General features: G+C 45.8%; 1 protein-coding gene across 1 annotated transcript in view; it reads left to right on the top strand.

Moving 5' to 3' along the window:
- The window catches only part of LOC126473299 (neprilysin-1-like), a 548,467-nt gene that overhangs the window by 505,842 nt on the left and 22,137 nt on the right, over nt 1-20,488 (top strand). The window contains exons 10-11 of the mRNA XM_050100269.1: nt 8,944-9,106; nt 13,267-13,386. Of these exons, the coding sequence (XP_049956226.1) occupies nt 8,944-9,106; nt 13,267-13,386 (283 nt within the window). The remainder of the gene's footprint in view (nt 1-8,943; nt 9,107-13,266; nt 13,387-20,488) is intronic.

The raw sequence follows: 20,488 nt of genomic DNA, 5'->3' as shown, positions 1-20,488 counted from the left end.
CTGGGCAAGTTTGTTATTTTGTTCGGAAGGGGAGGCTGTTAGTATTTGCCACCTTTCGGCCAGTTGGCGATGACAGAATCTAGACGCACAGACTGCCATCCGGTGAAACGAGAAATGCTATGGGTTTTGGACCAACGTAAGTGAAAACTTAGACGTTTAATTTGTATCAAGGATCAGCTTTTTCATAAGGTATTGACCTTACTTTTCCCCAATTTCTCACTTAATAAACTTAATAAACCACTGTTTCTATATTCTGTCGCAATTGCGTCTGCACAACGTGTTACTGAGGCACCACTGTGCAAACTCCGCTGTGTTATGGCAAAAGAAGCAAATTTTAACATGGCAACAAGAGAAACATGTAGAGTTTACTCAAAATTCGCCACTCATGACGCTTCTCCAAAAGTTGCAAATGATTAACAAGCCAGACGAAAATAAATCGCTGCTTTTGTTACATTTTCAGTGGAATTCTTTTTCGATGCTAAACATAGCAGAGGTGACAGTGGATCTTTTTGAATGGTGACCATGCAAGTATGGATGTGGAGGGTCTCCACTTAATACGAGGGTCGTTCAGTAAGTAATGCCCCACATTTCTTTCTCAGAACATATTTATTGGTGACAGTATACATCAACATGTCTTGTGCGTGTCCTATTTTTCTACGCAGTCTCCATTACGTTACATGGTTGTTCACTAACGTTGTGGGAGAGAATGTATTCCCTGCTGGTAAAAGCTCTTGTCCTGTAGGCGTAGCCATGTTTTCACTGCATGACTGACGCTTTCGTCATCTTCAAGTGTGTTCCCCATAGAGAATCTTTAAGCCGCCCAAAGAGGTGGAAGTCCAAGGTCTCGACTATAGGGTGGATGAGGCAATGATGTTCAACCCAATTTGGTGATGTGTTCCCGGGTTCTCGAATTGAGTGTGGGCGTGCATTATCGTGTTGGAGCAAGATTTATGCTGGCGTCTTTTCCGATTTAACACGTCGAGAACGGTTCTTGAGTTTATTCAGAGTATTCACGTATGCCTCTGAATTGACGGTTGACCCTCTTGGCATCCCATCCACGAGAATGACGCCATAACAATACCAGAAGACTGTCACCATGACTTTTCCAGCAGAGGAGGGAGGAGGAGAGTCTTAAATTTCTTCTTTTGTGGTGAATGAGGATGATGCCACTCCATGGACTGCCTTTTTTTTGTTTCTGGTGCAAAGTGGTGCACCCAGATTGTGTCCCCCGTAACAATCCGTGACAGAAGGGCCTCTCTATCAGTCTCAAAACACTCCAAAAATTCAGATGAAATGGCCTTTCTTTGAATCTTGTGGTCCGCTCTGACCATTCGTGGAATCCATCGTGTGCACCTATTTCAATATCCGAGAGTCTCGATCACTGCAGATGCACTTCCAATGCTGACTGACAACAGTAGAGACAATTGTCGATTTGTGATGCGCTGGTCGGCGCGGATAATGGCATCCGCACGATTCAGCATGTCTGGAGCAATGACTGTGACAGGACGCCCGGAGCGAGGCTGATCATGGAGCTCTGTTTCTGCATTTTCTGAAGCTGTAACTTTCTTTAGCCATTGCCCAACTGTACTCCTATCAACTGCAGCATCGCCATACACTGCACACAAACGTTTATGGATGTTCACCACGGTTTCTTCTTCTGCACACAAGAATTCAATAACAGCACGCTGCTTGTAAAGTGATCGTACGTGGATGCTATTTTGACGCTGTACTATGGCTCTGGCACCTGCCAGAACAGTTCGAAACTTCACTGGCGCACAGAATAAACATCAAATGTGAAGCACCAGCAAGGACGTTGGTCCATGTATATTAGTGGCTCTTTAAAAAATGTGGGGCATTACTTTTTGAACCACCCTCGTATTTCCAAAAAATATGAGCGTAGGTTTCAGTTTAAAATGGCACCTCCGCTTCAGCGCTCGGAATTTTCCCTACAGCAACTACTGGCAACCCCCACTACTAATGCTGTCCTACGCATTCCCTGCCGACTACACACCTACCGTTCACGGTGCTCTGTGTGGACTCTTCCTACTACGCCACTAACTCGCCCTGTAAGCCTCGCCATTGCATTGCTTGTACTGAGGCTCCTCATGGCCTGTTTTAACACGCCTAGAAAATTTTATAACTTGTCTGTCATATTGCAGCACTGTCTCTAACATCTTTGTAAATAGTTCCTAAAATCAGACACAGGTGTCGATGATTATATTTTCCTATTCCGAACACGCCTGTTGTAGTATACACAAACTCCTGTAGTTATCTGAACTATAACTCCCTTTACGAATAACCCAATTCGTACACTACATGTAGATATACTGTACATGTCATGAAAGATACCACCTTTACTCTGCTGCTCACATACACAGATATTCTAAAATGCACTAGTGCTTCAAATGGCTCTAAGCACTATGGGACTTAACATCTCAGGTCATTAGTTCCCTAGAGTTAGAACTACTTAAGCCTTACTAAGTTAAGGACATCACACACATCCATGCCCGAGGCAGGATTCGAACCTGCGACCATACCAGCAGGACTGAATTGCCTAGAACCGCTCGGTCACAGCGGCCGGCACTAGTGCTTCATCTTTTGGTGTGGAACATATTGTCACAGTATAGTATTTGCCAAATACATCTACATCTACAGCTACATCTACATACATACTCCGCAATCCACCATACGGTGCGTGGCGGAGGGTACCTCGTACCACAACTAGCATCTTCTCTCCCTGTTCCACTCCCAAACAGAACGAGGGAAAAATGACTGCCTATTTGCCTCTGTACGAGCCCTAATATCTCTTATCTTCTCTTTGTGGTCTTTCCACGAAATGTAAGTTGACGGCAGTAAAATTGTACTGCAGTCAGCCTCAAATGCTGGTTCTCTCAATTTCCTCAGTAGCGATTCACGAAAAGAACGCCTCCTATCCTGTAGAGACTCCCACCCAAGTTCCTGAAGCATTTCCGTAACACTCGCGTGATGATCAAAACTACCAGTAACAAATCTAGCAGCCCGCCTCTGAATTGCTCTTATGTCCTCCCTCAATCCGACCTGATAGAGATCCCAAACGCTCGAGCAGTACTCAAGAATAGGTCGCACCAGCGTTCTATAAGCAGTTTGCTTTACAGATGATCTTCCCAAAATTCTACCAATGAACCGAAGACGACCATACGTCTTCCCCACAACTGCCATTACATGCTTGTCCCACTTCATATCGCTCTGCAATGTTACGCCCAAGTATTTAATCGACGTGACTGTGTCAAGCGCTACACTACTAATGGAGTATTCAGACAAGACAGGTTTCTTTTTCCTATTCATCTGCATTAATTTACATTTATCTATATTTAGAGTTAGCTGCCATTCTATACACCAATCACAAATCCTGTCCAAGTGATCTTGTATCCTCCTACAGTCACTCAACGACGACACCTTCTCGTACACCGCAGCATCATGAGCAGACAGCCGCACATTGCTATCCACCCTATCCAAAAGATCATTTATGTAGATAGAAAACAACAGCGGACCTACCACACTTCCCTGGGGCACTCCAGATGATACCCTCACCTCCGATGAACACTCACCATCGAGGACAACGTACTAGGTTCTATTACTTAAGAGGTTTTCTTGCCAGTCACATACTTGGGAACCAATCCCATATGCTCGTACCTTAGTTAGGAGTCTGCAGTGGGGCACCGAGTCAAACGCTTTCCGGAAGTCAATGAATATGGCATCCGTCTGATACCCTTCATCCATGGTTCGCAAGATATCATGTGAAAAAAGGGCGATCTGCGTTTCGCAGGAGCGATGTTTTCTAAAGTCGTGCTGATGCATGGACAGCAACTTCTCTGTCTCAAGGAAATTCATTATGTTCGAACTGAGAATACGTTCGAGAATCCTGCAACAAACCGATGTTAAGTATATTGGTCTGTAATTTTGAGGATCCGTCCTCCTACCCTTCTTATATACAGGCGTCACCTGCTCTTTTTTCCAGTCGCTCGAGACTTTACGCTGGGCAAGAGATTCGCGATAAATGCAAGCTAAGTAAGGAGCCAATGCAGTAGACTACTCTCTGTAATACCGAATTGGAATCCCATCAGGACCTGGCGATTTATTTATTTTCAACCCATTCAGCTGCTTCAGAACCCCAGGGATGTCTATCACTTTGTCCTCCATACGGGAATCTGTACGAGACTCAAACGATGGTATGTTTGTACGATCCTCCTGCGTGAAAGATTTCTCAAATGCTAATTTTAAATTTTCAGCTTTCGTTTTGCTGTCTTCCGTTGCCAGGCCAACCTGATCAGTGAGTGACTGGATGGAAGCCTTCGACCCGCTTACCGATTTTACGTAAGACCAGAATTTCCTTGGGTTTTCAGCTAGATCTTTTGCTAAGGTATGACGGTGGTGGTGGTTGAATGCTTCGCGCATCGCTCTTTTTACTGCAGCACGAATCTCTACTAACTTTTTCCTGTCCTCATTTTCCCGATCTTTCTTGTACTGCGAATGCAACTGCCTTTGCTTCCTGAGCATTCTCCGAATTGCGCTGTTATACCACTGTGGGTCTTTTCCGTCCGTAAACCACTTTTTCGGCACATACTTGTCCAATGCGTGATTTACAGTGTGTTTAAAATTTGCCCATAATTCTTCCACGTCCATCGTACCGGAAGTAAATGAAGTCGATTCATTTACTAAGTGGGATGCTAACAACTGCTTATCTGCTCTTTCTAGTAAGAATACTCTCCTAGCCTTCTTGACCGACGTTTTAACTTTCGTAACCATAGTCGTAATGACAACATCATGATCGCTAATCCCTATCTCAACACTGACACCGTCGATGAGGTCTGGTCTGTTCGTGGCTACCAGATCCAAAATATTTCCATTACGCGTTGGCTGTCGATTTAGTTGCTCAAGACAGTTTTCGGACAATGTGTTCAAAAGCGAGTCACACGACGGCTTGTCTGTACCACCTGTAATGAATCCATAGACACCCCAGTCTATACTAGGTAGGTTGAAGGGGCCTCCGACTAATATAGCATGATCCGGGTACTTCTGCGATACAGAATGTAGACTCCCTTTGAATTATTCGAGAACTGTCACGCTGGAACCTGGTGGCCGGTAATAACACCCAACAGTTAACTTTATTTCTCCTAGCCCTGTTAAACGTGTCCAGATAACTTCACAACCACACTCTACTTCGACCTCAGCGACCTCAGCGACCTTGGCAGCGACATAAATAGGTGGCAGGAAGAGAACCCTGTACCACAAAAAGTGGTTTCTGTTAGAAGGTGTCATGCTTGTACACAGCACCTATAAATCCTCGCCACAGGGTCAAATAGGGTTAGGCAACAGCTAAACGAAAATACGAGAGGAGTTCGAAAGGTAAGTTAGGCATTATTATGGCCTAGGATGTAGAAAAATTTCCGGTACTAGTCACAATAAAAGATTATGTATTCGTTACACGACTGGTTTCGGGCTTGTGACCATCCTCAGATGTTTATAGATTCATGTACATGTTTATAATGGTGGAGATCATTGTTTGAATACAAAGAAAATTATTTACTGGTGATTAAACAGATACAAGTGGAAGAATTGTAAATTGTAAGGCAGCATTTGTCGGAAATATATCTGTCCTTACATAAAGATGAAGCATCATTATTATAATTACGCTGTGGTGACAGTTTTTTTCACTCAGTTGCACATCTGTTACCATTTTCACGTCCATGTTTCAGTTTTTTTTTTTAAAGTTGAAGACCATTTGCAGCTATTTATGGACTTCATATTCCCCAACGACAATGCCATATCATCGGGCCACAATTGTTCGTAATTCGTTAAAGAACATTCTGGACAATACGAGCGAAAAATCTGACCATCCTGACATGAATCCCTTCGAACGTTTATGGGACATGATCAAGACACCAGTTCGTGCACGACGTTTTGCAGCACCAACACTCTCGCAATTATGGACGACTGTAGAGACAGAATGGGTGCGTATGTCTGCACGGGATTTTCAAAGACTTGTTGAGTCCATGCCACATCGAGTTGCAGAACTACTCCGGGCAAAAGGAGATCCGACACGATATTAGAAATCATCCCTTGGCTTTTGTCACCTCAGAGTGTGTGTGTGTGTGTGTGTGTGTGTGTGTGTGTGTGTGTGTGTGTGTGTGTGTGTGTGTATGCTTGACCTGCCAGGGTAGCCGAGAGCGCTAATGTGCTGCTTCCTGGACTCGGGTAGGCGCGCCGGCCCCGGATCGAATCCGCCCAGCGGATTAACGACGAGGGCCGATTTGCCGGCCAGCCTGGATGTGGTTTTTAGGTGGTTTTCCACATCCCGCTGCGTGACTGCCGGGCTGGTCCCCATATTCCGCCTCAGTTCCACGGGTCGCAGACATCTGAACACTTTCACACTATTCCATGGATTACAGTTGATGCGGACAGTTTGGGTACACTAATTCCGTCCTGGGGATATGGGGTGGCAGCAGGAAGGGCATCTGGCCACCCCTTCACCATTACCATGCCACATCCGATTAACGATGGCTGACCCTGCGTAACTGTGGGACAAGGCTCAAGCAATAGATAGATAGATGGAATAGTGTGTGTGTGTGTGTGTGTGTGTGTGTGTGTGTGTGTGTGTGTGTGTGTGTGTGTGTGTGTGTGTGTGCTTGTGAATGGTTACACACTATGTATGTGCATGTTTTGTGGCCAACCTTGATTAATTTGGAGTTGTCTGTAGTCCGTAAGTGTAATCGCCTTTATTTATTGTGAGATTGTAGTTTGTTCTTCAATGGAATTCTCTTTGAAAACAGGGTTTTCAAGTATGGCTTTGTTTAGTTTCATTTGGTGGAAGGAATATAGGTCTATCAGTGTGTGCGTTTTAGCTAGATAGATGTACAGGTAAAGCGAAATATTTGATTCCAGTTGTGTGATTTTGAATTTTCTTTGTCCTTTCTGGACACTTTGAGATGCGCCAGTTTTCGAGTGTCTTGTTTTATGGTGGAATGTCTGGTATCGATATATTCATTTTATTAATCGAAATATTCGATTCCAATTTTGAGTTTTCTGTATTTTTTTTCTTTTGATTTATTCTAAGGGAATTATTGTGCGCGATTTTTTAGATGTTTTGATCACTTTGATATGATATTTGTTTCACTGTCTTTTTTTCAGTTTGGACCCACCCCAAATCCCATTTTTTCACAATGTTATCACGTTAGTTTCGTTTCATTAGCTGACTGACATGTTTCAGGTGTTTCTTATGTTTGTTTTCGATCGTAATGATTTACGAGGGTCGGTCAAAAAGTAATGCCTCCCATTTTTTTTCTACTTAAAGAAATTAAGTTAAGTGAAAAATTTGAATTTGGCGCCATTCCTCAAACCTTCTTCTGCAATCCACTGCAGTAGTAACTTTCTGTGTCAACAGGTGGCAGCACAGCAGAAGTTTGTAAGATGGCCGACATCGATGTTCGTTTGAGACAGCGTTGTGTGATTGAATTCTTGAATGCAGAAGGTGAAACGCCCATACGCATTCATGAAAGACTGAAGAAGGTGTATGGTGTTGTGACAGTGGATGTCAGCACTGTTAGACGATGGGTTCGTCGTTGTAAGGTAGCTGAAGGGCAAACACCGTTGACTGACGAAAAGCGGAGCGGCAGGCCGGTGAGCGCAGTGACTCCACACAACATTCAGCAAGTTGATGACATCATTCGTGGTGACCGTCGGGTGACTGCAGATGAAGTGTGTCGCATTATTTCTCTTAGTAAAGGCAGTGTGATCACGATTATTAAACAATTGGGGTACTCAAAAGTTTGTGCACGGTGGGTTCCAAGAATGTTAACCGATCAGAATAAAGAGGCAAGGAAAACAATAGCCTCCCAACACTTGCAGCGCTTCCGTTTGGAGGGAGATGAGTTTCTGAAAAAAATTGTGACCGGGGACGAAACATGGGTGCATTTTTTTGAACCCGAATCAAAGAGGCAGTCAATGGAGTGGCGTCACACAAGCTCGCCGAGGAAGAAAAAATTCAAAACTGTGCGATCGGCAGGGAAAGTTATGGCAACAGTTTTCTGGGATACAGAGGGTGTGATTCTGGTTGATTTTTTGGAGCAGGGATGCACAATAAATTCTGTTCAATACGTCACAACCCTCAACAAACTTAAAGCACGTCTTCAGCGAGTTCGCCCAACAAAATCAATGGCAGATGTTCTTCTTTTGCATGACAATGCAAGACCACACACCAGTCGTCACACCTCTGACGAGATTGTCAAAATTGGATGGGAAGTTTTGCCTCATCCCCCATACAGCCCTGACCTGGCACCATCAGACTTCCATCTGTTCGGGCCACTAAAAGAAGCTCATCGTGGGATTCATTTTGAAGATGAGGAGGCCGTCAAAACATCCGTGCGTCAATGGCTTAGGAAGCAGAGCTGTGATTTTTACCGTGCTGGGATACATGCCCTTGTTCAAAGATGGACCAAAACTGTAGAAATGGGCGGAGATTACATTGAAAAATGACAAAATGATCCTCAATGTTGTGGTTTTCAACCTATGTAATTGCATTTAAATTTCCTGACAATTAAACGTAGAAAAAAAAATAGGAGGCATTACTTTTTGACTGACCCTCGTAACTTGTGTTCGCCACTTTCAAGGATGTAATCAGCCTGTCATTAAATATTGTCTGCGGTTGTCTTAGAAACTTACATAAAACTATGCTGTTTACTTGAAATATGACATGATGGTTCAAAGTAGACAGGTGTAATCGGACCGTGCTCTAATCTCGGAAATGCCCTCCCAGGTACTGGGCTCCTCTATGCCCCAGTACCTGATCGCCACTTATTTGGCTGATATTGGCTGCGCTGTTTAGGGGGTCGGAAATCGAACAGCCCATTCTGCCCTCCAGACTGAAGCCGTATTTTACTTTAAATGCACAGCAATGTCTTTCTGCAGCTGAACGTGACGGAGGACCAGTTCCTGGTGAACATCCTGAACGTGCTGCGGTACGACGCCTACCACAACCTGCAGAAGCTGCGCCAGCCCGTCAACAAGGACAAGTGGTCCACTGAGCCCGCCGTCGTCAACGCCTTCTACAACCCCAACAAGAACGATATAGGTAAGTGGCACTCTCTCCTCCTTCCTGGTAATCTCCATCAGCTGGGAAGCACCTGTGACAAAGCTCTTTTTGGGATGTAGTTTGTAACGTGTCAGACATTACTGAGATGAAATAATGCACCGTGATCCCAGATCAGTCGTACGGAGAGCAGTATTACAACCAGACCAATACACATTGTCACAAACAAATCGACTCACTTTTCAACTCTCGCCGTAATACTTTTGTTTATAACGTTGTTTTTCTGCACGACATGCTAACCCCATTGAATATTTACATGATACACTCACATTGACGTCACATAACGTCCTCTATTTATAAGGAGACATCCTTGATGCTGGTTTGAGTGGAACAGACACCTTACAAGTTTCATATCAGCGCACACTCCGCTGCAGAGTTAAAATTTCATTCTGGAAATATCCCCCAGGCTGTGGCTAAGCCATGTCTCCGCAATATCCTTTCTTTCAGGAGTGCTAGTTCTGCTAGGTTCGCAGGTGAGCTTCTGTAAAGTTTGGAAGGTAGGAGACGAGGTACTGGCAGAAGTGGAGCTGTGAGGACGGGGCGTGAGTCGTGCTTGGGTACCTCACATGGTAGAGCACTTGCCCGCGGAAGGCAAAGGTCCCGAGTTCGAGTCTCGGTCCGGCACACAGTTCTAATCTGCCAGGAAGTTTCACCTTACACCTCTCCTAACGTATCATACACTGAAGCACCAAAGAAACTAGTATAGGCATGCCTATTCAAATACAAAAATATGTAAACAGGCAGAATACGGCGCTGAGGTCGGCAATGCCTCTAAAAGCCGGCCGGAGTGGTAGAGTGGTTCTAGGCGCTACAGTCTGGAACCGCGCGACCGCAACGGTCGCACGTACGAATCCTGCCTCGGGCATGGATGTGTGTGATGTCCTTAGGTTAGTTAGGTTTAGGTAGTTCTAAGTTCCAGGGGACTGATGACCTCAGAAGTTAAGTCCCATAGTGCTCAGAGCCATTTGGATGCAAGACAACAAGTGTCTGGCTCAGTTGTTAGATCGGCTACTGCTTCTACAATGGTAGTTTATCAAGATTTAAGTGAGTTAGTGAGTTTGAACGTGCTGTTATAATCGGCGCACGAAATATGGGACACAGTATATCCGAGGTAGCGATGAAGTGGATATCTTCCCATGCGACCATTTCACGAGTGTACCGTGAATATCAGGAATCCGGTAAAACGTCAAATCTTCGACATCACAGTGGCCGGAAAAAGGTCCTACAAGAACGGCACAAACGACAGCTGAAGAGAATCGTTCAACGTGACAGAAGTGCAACCCCTCCGCAATATGCTGCAGATTTCAGTGCGGGGGCATCAATAAATATCAGCGTGCGAACCATTCAACGAAACATCACCGATATGGGCTTTCGGAGCCGAAGGCCCACTCGAGTACACTTGATGACAGTATGGCACAAAGCTTTACGCCTCGCCTGACCCCGTCGACACCGACATTGGACTGCTGATGACTGGAAACATGTTGCCTGGTCGGACGAGTCTCGTTTCAAATTATATTTAGTGGATGGACATGTTTGGGTATGGAGACAACCTCATGAATCCATGGACGCTGCACATCAGCAGGAGACTGTACAATCTGGTGGAGGCTCCCTAAAGGTGTGGAGCATACGCAGTCGGAGTGGTATGGGACCCCTGATGAGTTTAGATACGAGTGACTGGTGACACGTACGTGAACATCCTGTTAGATCAGCTGCATCCATTCATGTCCATTGTGCATTCCGACGGAATTGGGCAATTCCGGCAGTACAATGCGACACCCCACACGTCCAGAATTGCTACAGAGTTGCTCGAGGAACACTCTTCTGAGTTTTAAACCGTTCAGCTGGCCACTAAACTCCCCAGACATGAACATTATTGAGCATGTCTGGAATGCTTTGCATCGTGCTGTTCAGAGGAGATCTCCATCCACTCGTACTCTTACGGATTAATGGACATCCCTGCAGGATTCATGGTGTCAGTTGTCTCCAACACTACTTCAGATATTAGTCGAGTCCAGACCACGTAGTGTTACGGTACTACTGCGTGTTCACGGGGGCCCTACACTATATTAGGCAGGTGTACCAGCTTCTTTTGCTCTTCCGTGTAGATACCTGATTTTTCTGCAAGAAATATATGTGCCATGAAACATTCTTGAAGTGAAGTGCTTGCAACACGATGGCGCGGCAGCCCATTTTAAGGTCTCCGTTCGACAACATCTCGACGCGTTATTCAGGTAAAGCCTGATTCCTCACTAACATTATGGGATTTGACTGCTTTAGACGATTAGTTGTGAAGCTTCATAAGGAGACTTGTTTACGAGATCCCTGTACATCCAGAGATAGACCTTGATACGTGAGCTACGGGTATGGAAGAAATAATTCACCATTCATAAAGTACACTCCTGGAAACTGAAATAAGAACACCGTGAATTCATTGTCCCAGGAAGGGGAAACTTTATTGACACATTCCTGGGGTCAGATACATCACATGATCACACTGACAGAACCACAGGCACATAGACACGGGCAAAAGAGCATGCATAATGTAGGCAATAGTACAGTGTATATCCACCTTTCGCAGCAATGCAGGCTGCTATTCTCCCATGGAGACGATCCTAGAGATGCTGGATGTAGTCCTGTGGAGCGGCTTGCCATGCCATTTCCACCTGGCGCCTCAGTTGAACCAGCGTTCGTGCTGGACGTGCAGACCGCGTGAGACGACGCTTCATCCAGTCCCAAACATGCTCAATGGGGGACAGATCCGGAGATCTTGCTGGCCAGGGTAGTTGACTTACGCCTTCTAGAGCACGTTGGGTGGCACGGGATACATGAGGACGTGCATTGTCCTGTTGGAACAGCAAGTTCCCTTGCCGGTCTAGGAATGGTAGAACGATGGGTTCGATGACGGTTTGGATGTACCGTGCACTATTCAGTGTCCCCTCGACGATCACCAGTGGTGTACGGCCAGTGTAGGAGATCGCTCCCCACACCATGATGCCGGGTGTTGGCCCTGTGTGCCTCGGTCGTATGCAGTCCTGATTGTGGCGCTCACCTGCACGGCGCCAAACACACATACGACCATCATTGGCACCAAGGCACAAGCGACTCTCATCGCTGAAGACGACACGTCTCCATTCGTCCCTCCATTCACGCCTGTCGCGACACCACTGGAGGCAGGCTGCACGATGTTGGGGCGTGAGTGGAAGACGGCCTAACGGTGTGCGGGACCGTAGCCCAGCTTCATGGAGACGGTTGCGAATGGTCCTCGCCGATACCCCGGAGCAACAGTGTCCCTAATTTGCTGGGAAGTGGCGGTGCGGTCCCCTACGGCACTGCGTAGGATCCTACGGTCTTGGCGTGCATCCGTGCGTCGCTGCGGTCCGGTCCCAGGTCGACGGGCACGTGCACCTTCCGCCGACCACTGGCGACAACATCGATGTACTGTGGAGATCTCACGCCCCACGTGTTGAGCAATTCGGCGGTACGTCCACCCGGCCTCCCGCATGCCCACTATACGCCCTCGCTCAAAGTCCGTCAACTGCACATACGGTTCACGTCCACGCTGTCGCGGCATGCTACCAGTGTTAAAGACTGCGATGGAGCTCCGTATGCCACGGCAAACTGGCTGACACTGACGGCGGCGGTGCACAAATGCTGCGCAGCTAGCGCCATTCGACGGCCAACACCGCGGTTCCTGGTGTGTCCGCTGTGCCGTGCGTGTGATCAATGCTTGCACAGCCCTCTCGCAGTGTCCGGAGCAAGTATGGTGGGTCTGACACACCGGTGTCAATGTGTTCTTTTTTCCATTTCCAGGAGTGTACTTTATATCTGACGGAGCAGATAAAATCTGTGGAGCGAACCTGCTGGTCGTCATATGGAAGAGCTTTTAATTACATACGTAAGTAACATCAATATTAATTAGAGAGTTAAAAATATGAGTCGATTTTGTTTTCCTCCTAAAACGCAAACGGACTTCTTCGGCTCATTTGTTCATACGTTAAATGATACAATCTACATCACTTGTACAACAGCTAAAAGTGTGTGGTAGGAATTCGATACAAGTTTTCCGCGATGTTTCAGATAGCGACCTGCGCTGCAATCCTAGACTGAGAGCACTTCTCAAGGAAGTATTTTCTGTGTTTCAGTGTTTCCGGCGGGCATCTTGCAGCCGTTGTTCTACAGCCAGCACTTCCCGAAGTCGCTCAACTACGGCGGCATCGGAGTTGTCATCGGCCACGAGATCACGCACGGGTTTGACGACAAGGGTAGGTCGTCAACTGAGTAGCGCGTTTGTGGCGCAAAGAACAGCGGACAAGAAGTGCTAAGGCGGACTGCAATGACAGCCGAAAACACTATGACCACTGCCCGCTGCGAGGCTGAATTCTGCTTAGAGGCATGGGACACGTGACGCGGTAAGGGATGTATGCAAGTGGCGAAGGAACGAATGGGGAATCATCGTAGCGATGGTGAGAGACGCAAATGGGGAAATCCACTGGCATTAGCTTCTTTAAACAAAGGAAGGCCGAGAGCCTTGGAACGAGCATCTAGGAACGCGGAAGTTACTCGGCTGTTTGCATGCAACTATAGTGAGCCTCTATGGGAAATGGTCGCGTGGGGCGCCCACGTCCGTTCACACAATATGGAGGACGGAGCGTTGCCAGATCTGTAAAGCAGAACAGGTCTCACGACAGAGGACATCGTCGGTGCGGGCATTAGTGTTTGGAGCACTGTTCATTGCACATTGTTGGGCATGGCGATTCGTAGCAGGCAAGCTGTACGTCCTCCCATGTTCACACAGTGAAATCGTGAATTACGATTGCAGTGGGAACGTGATCATCGAAATTGGACCATGGATCTATCGAAACTTCTCACCAGGTCAGATGAATCACGATTCTCGATACACCAGGTTGATGGTCGTGTCCGGGTGCAGTGTCAGCCAAGCGAACGAGCGTTTGCGACATGCATCGCACCATGGATGTCGGCTGGTGGGGTCATTACAATGCTGTTGGAGACGTTCACCTAGACCTCCATGGGTCCTATGGTAATAATCCAAGGCACCAAGACAGCAGTCAGTGGACTATGTGAATACTGTTGCAGACCCTCTTCATCCTTCATGCTTGCTCTCTTGCCCGAGGTGGCTGCATCCGCCAGCAAGATAATGGTTCATCTTACAAGACCATAATCCTGAGATAATGTTTTGACGAGGATTATAGTGAACTCACATTGATGTCTTGGCTACCGAATTCGCCTGAATGATGAACACATCTAGGATGCTATCGGGCGACAGTTTCGCGTCCACAAACTACCGGCCCTTAATTTATGGGATTTCCAGAAACTGCACTTAGATATCTCGTGCCACATACGCCCGGAAACCTACCATAATCTTATCGAATCCATGACACACGGAATCGCTGCAATATTTCTTTCCGAATGTGGACCAACACGTTGTGAAAGCAGATGGTCATATTGTTTAGGCTCATCAGTATATATATATATATATATATATATATATATATATATATATATATATATATATAAATTAAATGTATTGAAACAGTCAATGACATAGCCAAGATGGCCACTCAAAGAGGTACAAGTTCATGAAACTACCACCGTGAGACCTAATGTAGAGCCTTGTACCACAAAGAAGCAAGGGAGAGGATAATGTTATGGGTGGCTGTTATCCTGGTATCCTCTCTCTGCAACACAAATGCACATGTGAATTAATACAGTTCTTTATTTACATGAACTGGAAACTTTAATTAATTTGAATAGAGTCCATGTGTTGCTACTTCTTTAACTTAGCAGTGTAAATTAAGTGAAGTCTCCAGCGTACACCAAGCATGGACCCAAATCTGTCTCCTGACATCTGTTTTGGGATCTTCGTCATTTCTCTGCTGAAGCTGGGTTGGATACCTCCTGTTACCTCCTCCCAGCTATTATACGGCTGTATCAACTATCCTGATTGCAGTATTCAGTACAGAAATACGATATAATAAAAGCAACTAAAGGAACCAAGTATCTTTAGAAGAAGGTTAAAATTTAGGCCGCTCTAGTGATAAGCGGAAATTAAATGTATTGAAACAGTCAATGACATAGCCAAGATGGCCACTCAAAGAGGTACAAGTTCATGAAACTACCACCATCAGACCTAATGTAGAGCCTTGTACCACAAAGAAGCAAAGGGGAGGATAATGTTATGGGTAGCTGTTATCCTGGTATCCTCTCTCTGCAACACAAATGCACATGTGAATTAATACAGTTCTTTATTGACATGAACTGGAAACTTTAATTAATTTGAATAGAGTCCATGTGTTGTGGTACAAGCTCATTAGAAGTGGTTCTCTTGCAGACTGATGTAAAATACAATTCTGGTTGAGTTAAACTAGTCCCACTGTAGTCACTAATCTGGTCGCTGTGTACTGCCATAGCCTGTGATGAACTAAACCCTCTCCACAAGTAAACTGTCAGACGCCAAATAGTATGACTGAGTGTGTACCTAAGTGAGTGAGTGAGTGAGGCTCTCTGGTGAGCAGCGGCGGCCTAAATACATGCTGTAGAGAGGGCGTTGGCGGTATGTTGCTTGTGGGTGTGTCTCTGGCCTCTCTTGTGATAGGCGCGCTTGATCCAGCGCTTACTAATCGATCTTCGCTTCATCTTTGCCGACCGATGTGCTGGCGACAGCTTACGCCAGCACACATAAAGGATACTTTGTAAGGAGGAGCAACACCGCCACGCGGAATGGCCACGTGGTCTTAGGCGTCATTGCACAGATTGCACGGCCTCTCCCAACAGAGGTTCAAGTCCTCCCTCGGGCAAGGTTGTGTGTGTTGTTCTTAGCATAAATTCGTTTAAGTAGGGTGTAACTCTAAGGACCAATGACCTCAGCAGTTTGGTCCCTTAGGAATTCACACACATTTGAACATTTTTTGTGCAAAACACTATCATGAAGAGTAATTTCATGAATTGAGGAATAGGAACTAGAAATACCTTTGTACATTCCTTCGAAGCTTTTGTTCAACACAATGCGGCAAATAAAAAAGTTACAAGGCAGTGTACATGGTTTATGCTTCAACGTGAAATCTTTATTAATAGACATACTGCCGGAAGCCACAGTCAACATTTAACGTAAGCATGTGGCACCAAAGAGTGTGGTGGATCAATATAGATGTAAATCCAAAAGTTCCTCATGGAAATGTGTTGGAATCCTGCTGTTCATTTCCACAGAAGGTTAGTCAGGAGATCTCGGTGAATTCGAACGTGGGCCAGTCATTGGATGTCACCTGAGTAACAGAACTATCATGAAAATTTCAACCTTTCTAAAGCTGCACAAGTCGACTGTTGGTTATGTGACAGCGAAGTGTAAAATCGGAGGAACTACCACACCTAAACCAAGACCAGATAGCAGGTAGACGACAAGTACTGACGGACAGAAACCATTGAGCATTGCAAAGGATGGTTGTAAAAAGTGGCATGAAATCAGCCGAAGGAATATTTCGTAACTTCCAAAGCGTACCAGCAGTCCAGCTAGCACAATTACTGTCCATATGGAGTTAAAAAGTATGTTCACTGGTGGGGCAGCTCCTCATAAGCAATACATTTCTGTATTCAGTGTTAAGTGATGTTTGAGGAGGTATAAAGAGCGACGTCACTGGATAGTGAGTGATTGGGAACGAGTGATCTGGAGTCATGAATCAAGCTATACCCTGTGGCAATCCGATGGAAGGATTTGGATTCGGCTTCTTGGCGTTGGGGCTCTCATTTACAACTCGATATCAGATTTGGTGTTTCTGAAGGGTAAAGTAACCGATGTCAGCTACACTGCACAGGCTGTTATCCCGTGTTACTGCTATTTCTTCGACATGACCGTGATGTACTTTTTAACAGGAAAATACACGTCCACATACCGATGCTGAGACTCATCGTGCTCTTCTTCGTGTACAATAACTGCCCAGACCAGCAAGATCACCAGATCTCTCGCCACACATATGGGACACGATGAAGTGAGAACTTACTCGTTCTCCAAGGCCTGCAAGAACCATTGCGCGAATTTCAATAAAAACCGCAAGAGGTTTGGGACAGTCTATCGCCAGATGCATTTCGGCACCTTTATGACCGTTTGCATGCGAGAATATATGTCTGTGTTGCCGCCAGAGGGGGTTACATTGTGTATTGATGCAGTTGTCTGGGCAGTCTTCAATGTGACATGTGTGTTTCATTTGGTCTGAATTTGTTATCATTCACTTTTACAATGACGAACTAATTGTCACCTCATTTGTAAATAAAATGACCTTGTCCTTGATGCTGTCACATTTTTATTTTCTGTCATTATACTTGTGTGATGTAGAGTGGATGCCTAGCATAATTCCTTGTGGGATCCTGCCTATTCGGCTCTTATACTGTGCCTAGGAAGCTGTTTTATCGGATAGCTAGACGACATACAAGTAAATCATATTAATGAAGTTTATTACAGTAATTAAATTCGCAATAATTAACTTTAGTTTTTACATGATGGATCGCAAGCAATTGGCGACATGCAAATAACCGATGTCCTTCGCTTTATACGAGGGTAGTCCCAAAAGTAAGGTCTCCTATTTTTTTGTAAGTACATTGACCTGTTTATTTCTACAATGGTTTACATCAGTTTACAGCTTGAACATTTACACTATTGGCCATTAAAATTGCTACACCAAGAAGAAATGCAGGTGATACACGGGTATTCATTGGACAAATATATTTTATTAGAACTGACATGTGATTACATTTTCACGCAATTTGGGTGCATAGATCCTGAGAAATCAGTACCCATAACCACCACCTCTGACGTAATAACGGCCTTGATACGCCTGGGCATTGAGCCAAACAGAGCTTGGATGCCGTGTACAGGTACAGCTGCGCATGCAGCTTCAACACGATACCACAGTTCATCAAGGATAGTGACTGATGTATTGTGACGAGCCAGTTGCTCGGCCACCATTAACCAGACGTTTTCAATTGGTGAGAGATCTGGAGAATGTGCTGGCCAGGGCAGCAGTCGAACATTTTCTGTATCCAGAAAGGCCCGTACAGGACCTGCAACATGCGGTCGTGAATTATCCTGCTGAAATGTAGGGTTTCGCAGGGATCGAATGAAGGGTAGAGCCACGGGTCGTAACACATCTGAAATGCAACGTCCACTGTACAAAGTGCCGTCAATGCGAACAAGAGGTGACCAAGACGTGTAACCAATGGCACCCCATACCATCACGCCGGGTGATACGCCAGTGTGGCGATGACGAATACATGCTTCCAATGTGCATTCACCCCGATGTCGCCAAACACGGATGCGGCCATCATGATGCTGTAAACAGAACCTGGATTCATCCGAAAAAATGACGTTTTGCCATTCGTGCACCCAGGTTCGTCGTTGAGTACACCATCGCAGGTGCTCCTAACTGTGATGCAGCGTCAAGGGTAGCCGCAGCCATGGTCTCCGAGTTGATAGTCCATGCTGCTGCAAACGTCGTCGAACTGTTCGTGCAGATGGTTGTTGTCTTGCAAACGTCCCCATCTGTTGACTCAGGGATGTGGCTGCACGATCCGTTACAGCCATGCGGATAAGATTCCTGTCATCTCGACTGCTAGTGATACGAGGCCGTTGGGATCCAGCACGGCGTTGTGTTACGCTCCTGAACCCACCGATTCCATATTCTGCTAACAGTCATTGGATCTCGACCAACGCGAGCAGCAGTGTCGCGATACGATAAACCGCAATCGCGATAGGCTACAACGTGATGGTACGCATTCCTCCTCCTTACACGAGGCATCACAACAACGTTTCACGAGGGAACGCCGGTCAACTGCTGTTTGTGTTTGAGAAATCGGTTTGAAACTTTCCTCATGTCAGCACGTTGTAGGTGTCGTCACCGGCGGCAGCCTTGTGTGAATGCTCTGAAAAGCTAATCATTTGCATATCACATCATCTTCTTCCTGTCGGTTAAATTTCGCATCTGTAGCACGTCATCTTCGTGGTGTAGCAACTTTAATGGGCAGTGGTGTAGCTGTTTTTCGACATAATCACCATTTCTGTCGATGCTATTTTGTAGACGCTGTGGCAGTTTTTGTATGCCCATGTCATACCAGCTCGCCGCCATGCTTTTGAGAAAGTAGTGAACCTCTTCTTTCACCTCGTCGTCGGAGTTGAATCGCTCTCCTGCCAAATGTTCTTTTAACCTACGGAACAGGTCATAGTCACTGGGCTCCAAGTCAGGACTATAGGGTGGGTAGAACTGTTGCAAGAGAGCAAGGTTTGTCGAGCGATGTGTGGGCGAGCGTTGTCATGGACAATGTGTACGCCCTTGCTCAACATTCCTCTTCTCCCATTCTGAATTGCCCGTTTGAATTTTTTCAGTCTCACAGTACCTGTTAGCATTAATTGTGGTCCCAGCGATTCAGCTCCGACGACGAGGTGAAAGAAGAGGTTCATAACTTTCTGAACAGCAGGGCGGCGAGCTGGTATGACATGGGCATACAAAAACTGCCATAGCGTCTACAAAAATCCATCGACAGAAATGGTGATTATGTCGAAAAATAGCTAAATGTTCAAGCTGTAATCTGATGTAAACCATTGTAGAAATAAACAGGTCTATGTACTTATAAAAAAAATAGGAGACCTTACTTTTGGGATTACCCTCGTACAATGCCGATGCAAGTTAGTCATAAAAGTTCATTGGATCACAAGTCACAGCTCTTCTAGTGTTCTCTTCTAGTCCGGGTCCACTTGTGCGGCCGCGGCTAAGTGTCGCGTCCCTTTCATTCTCTTCGTGTAAATGCCGCTTCTGTCGTGGTGACATCCTAGTCAGCGTGCTATTGGCTGATGTCGTCTCCCAACCCTCTCTGCCGTATCGTTCTTGATCTTCGTGCCGGCGTTTGTCGTTACGCCGGAACACTCTTTGAGTCGACTAAACCATGTCTATAGTCCAGCCTCAGTCGTAGGCATCGGCCTTCTGTCCCGTAACTTCTGGAGGACATTGCAATACCGAAGTATTGAGAGTAAAATTACTGTACAGTAACACAGCGACTCGACTGAAAATACAGTACACTAGAACTCGAACCACGCAACTGGCTGCTGACTACCTAATGCCCAGACTAATGTATAACTAAAATAATATGATACAGAAAGATATCAAAACATCCGATTGACCCTAGTGACGGAGTGCCAATGCAACGACTATAGAGATGTCCGCAACCACGTGTGATTTAGTATCTTCTATGAGCAAGCGCTGAAACCGAGATTGGCGGTCTTTTACAGGAGCTCCAAATTTACCGCGAACTTCAGTGCGAGATGCTTATAATAGTTTCCACAACGAAACTTTGTCTCGAAACCTG

The sequence above is a fragment of the Schistocerca serialis genome, chromosome 4 (assembly GCF_023864345.2).
Source record: "Schistocerca serialis cubense isolate TAMUIC-IGC-003099 chromosome 4, iqSchSeri2.2, whole genome shotgun sequence".
In the NCBI taxonomy this organism is placed as follows: Eukaryota; Metazoa; Arthropoda; class Insecta; order Orthoptera; family Acrididae; genus Schistocerca; species Schistocerca serialis.
The sequence above is the reverse complement of the archived record's forward strand: the minus strand, read 5'-3'. Positions and strand labels throughout refer to the sequence as shown.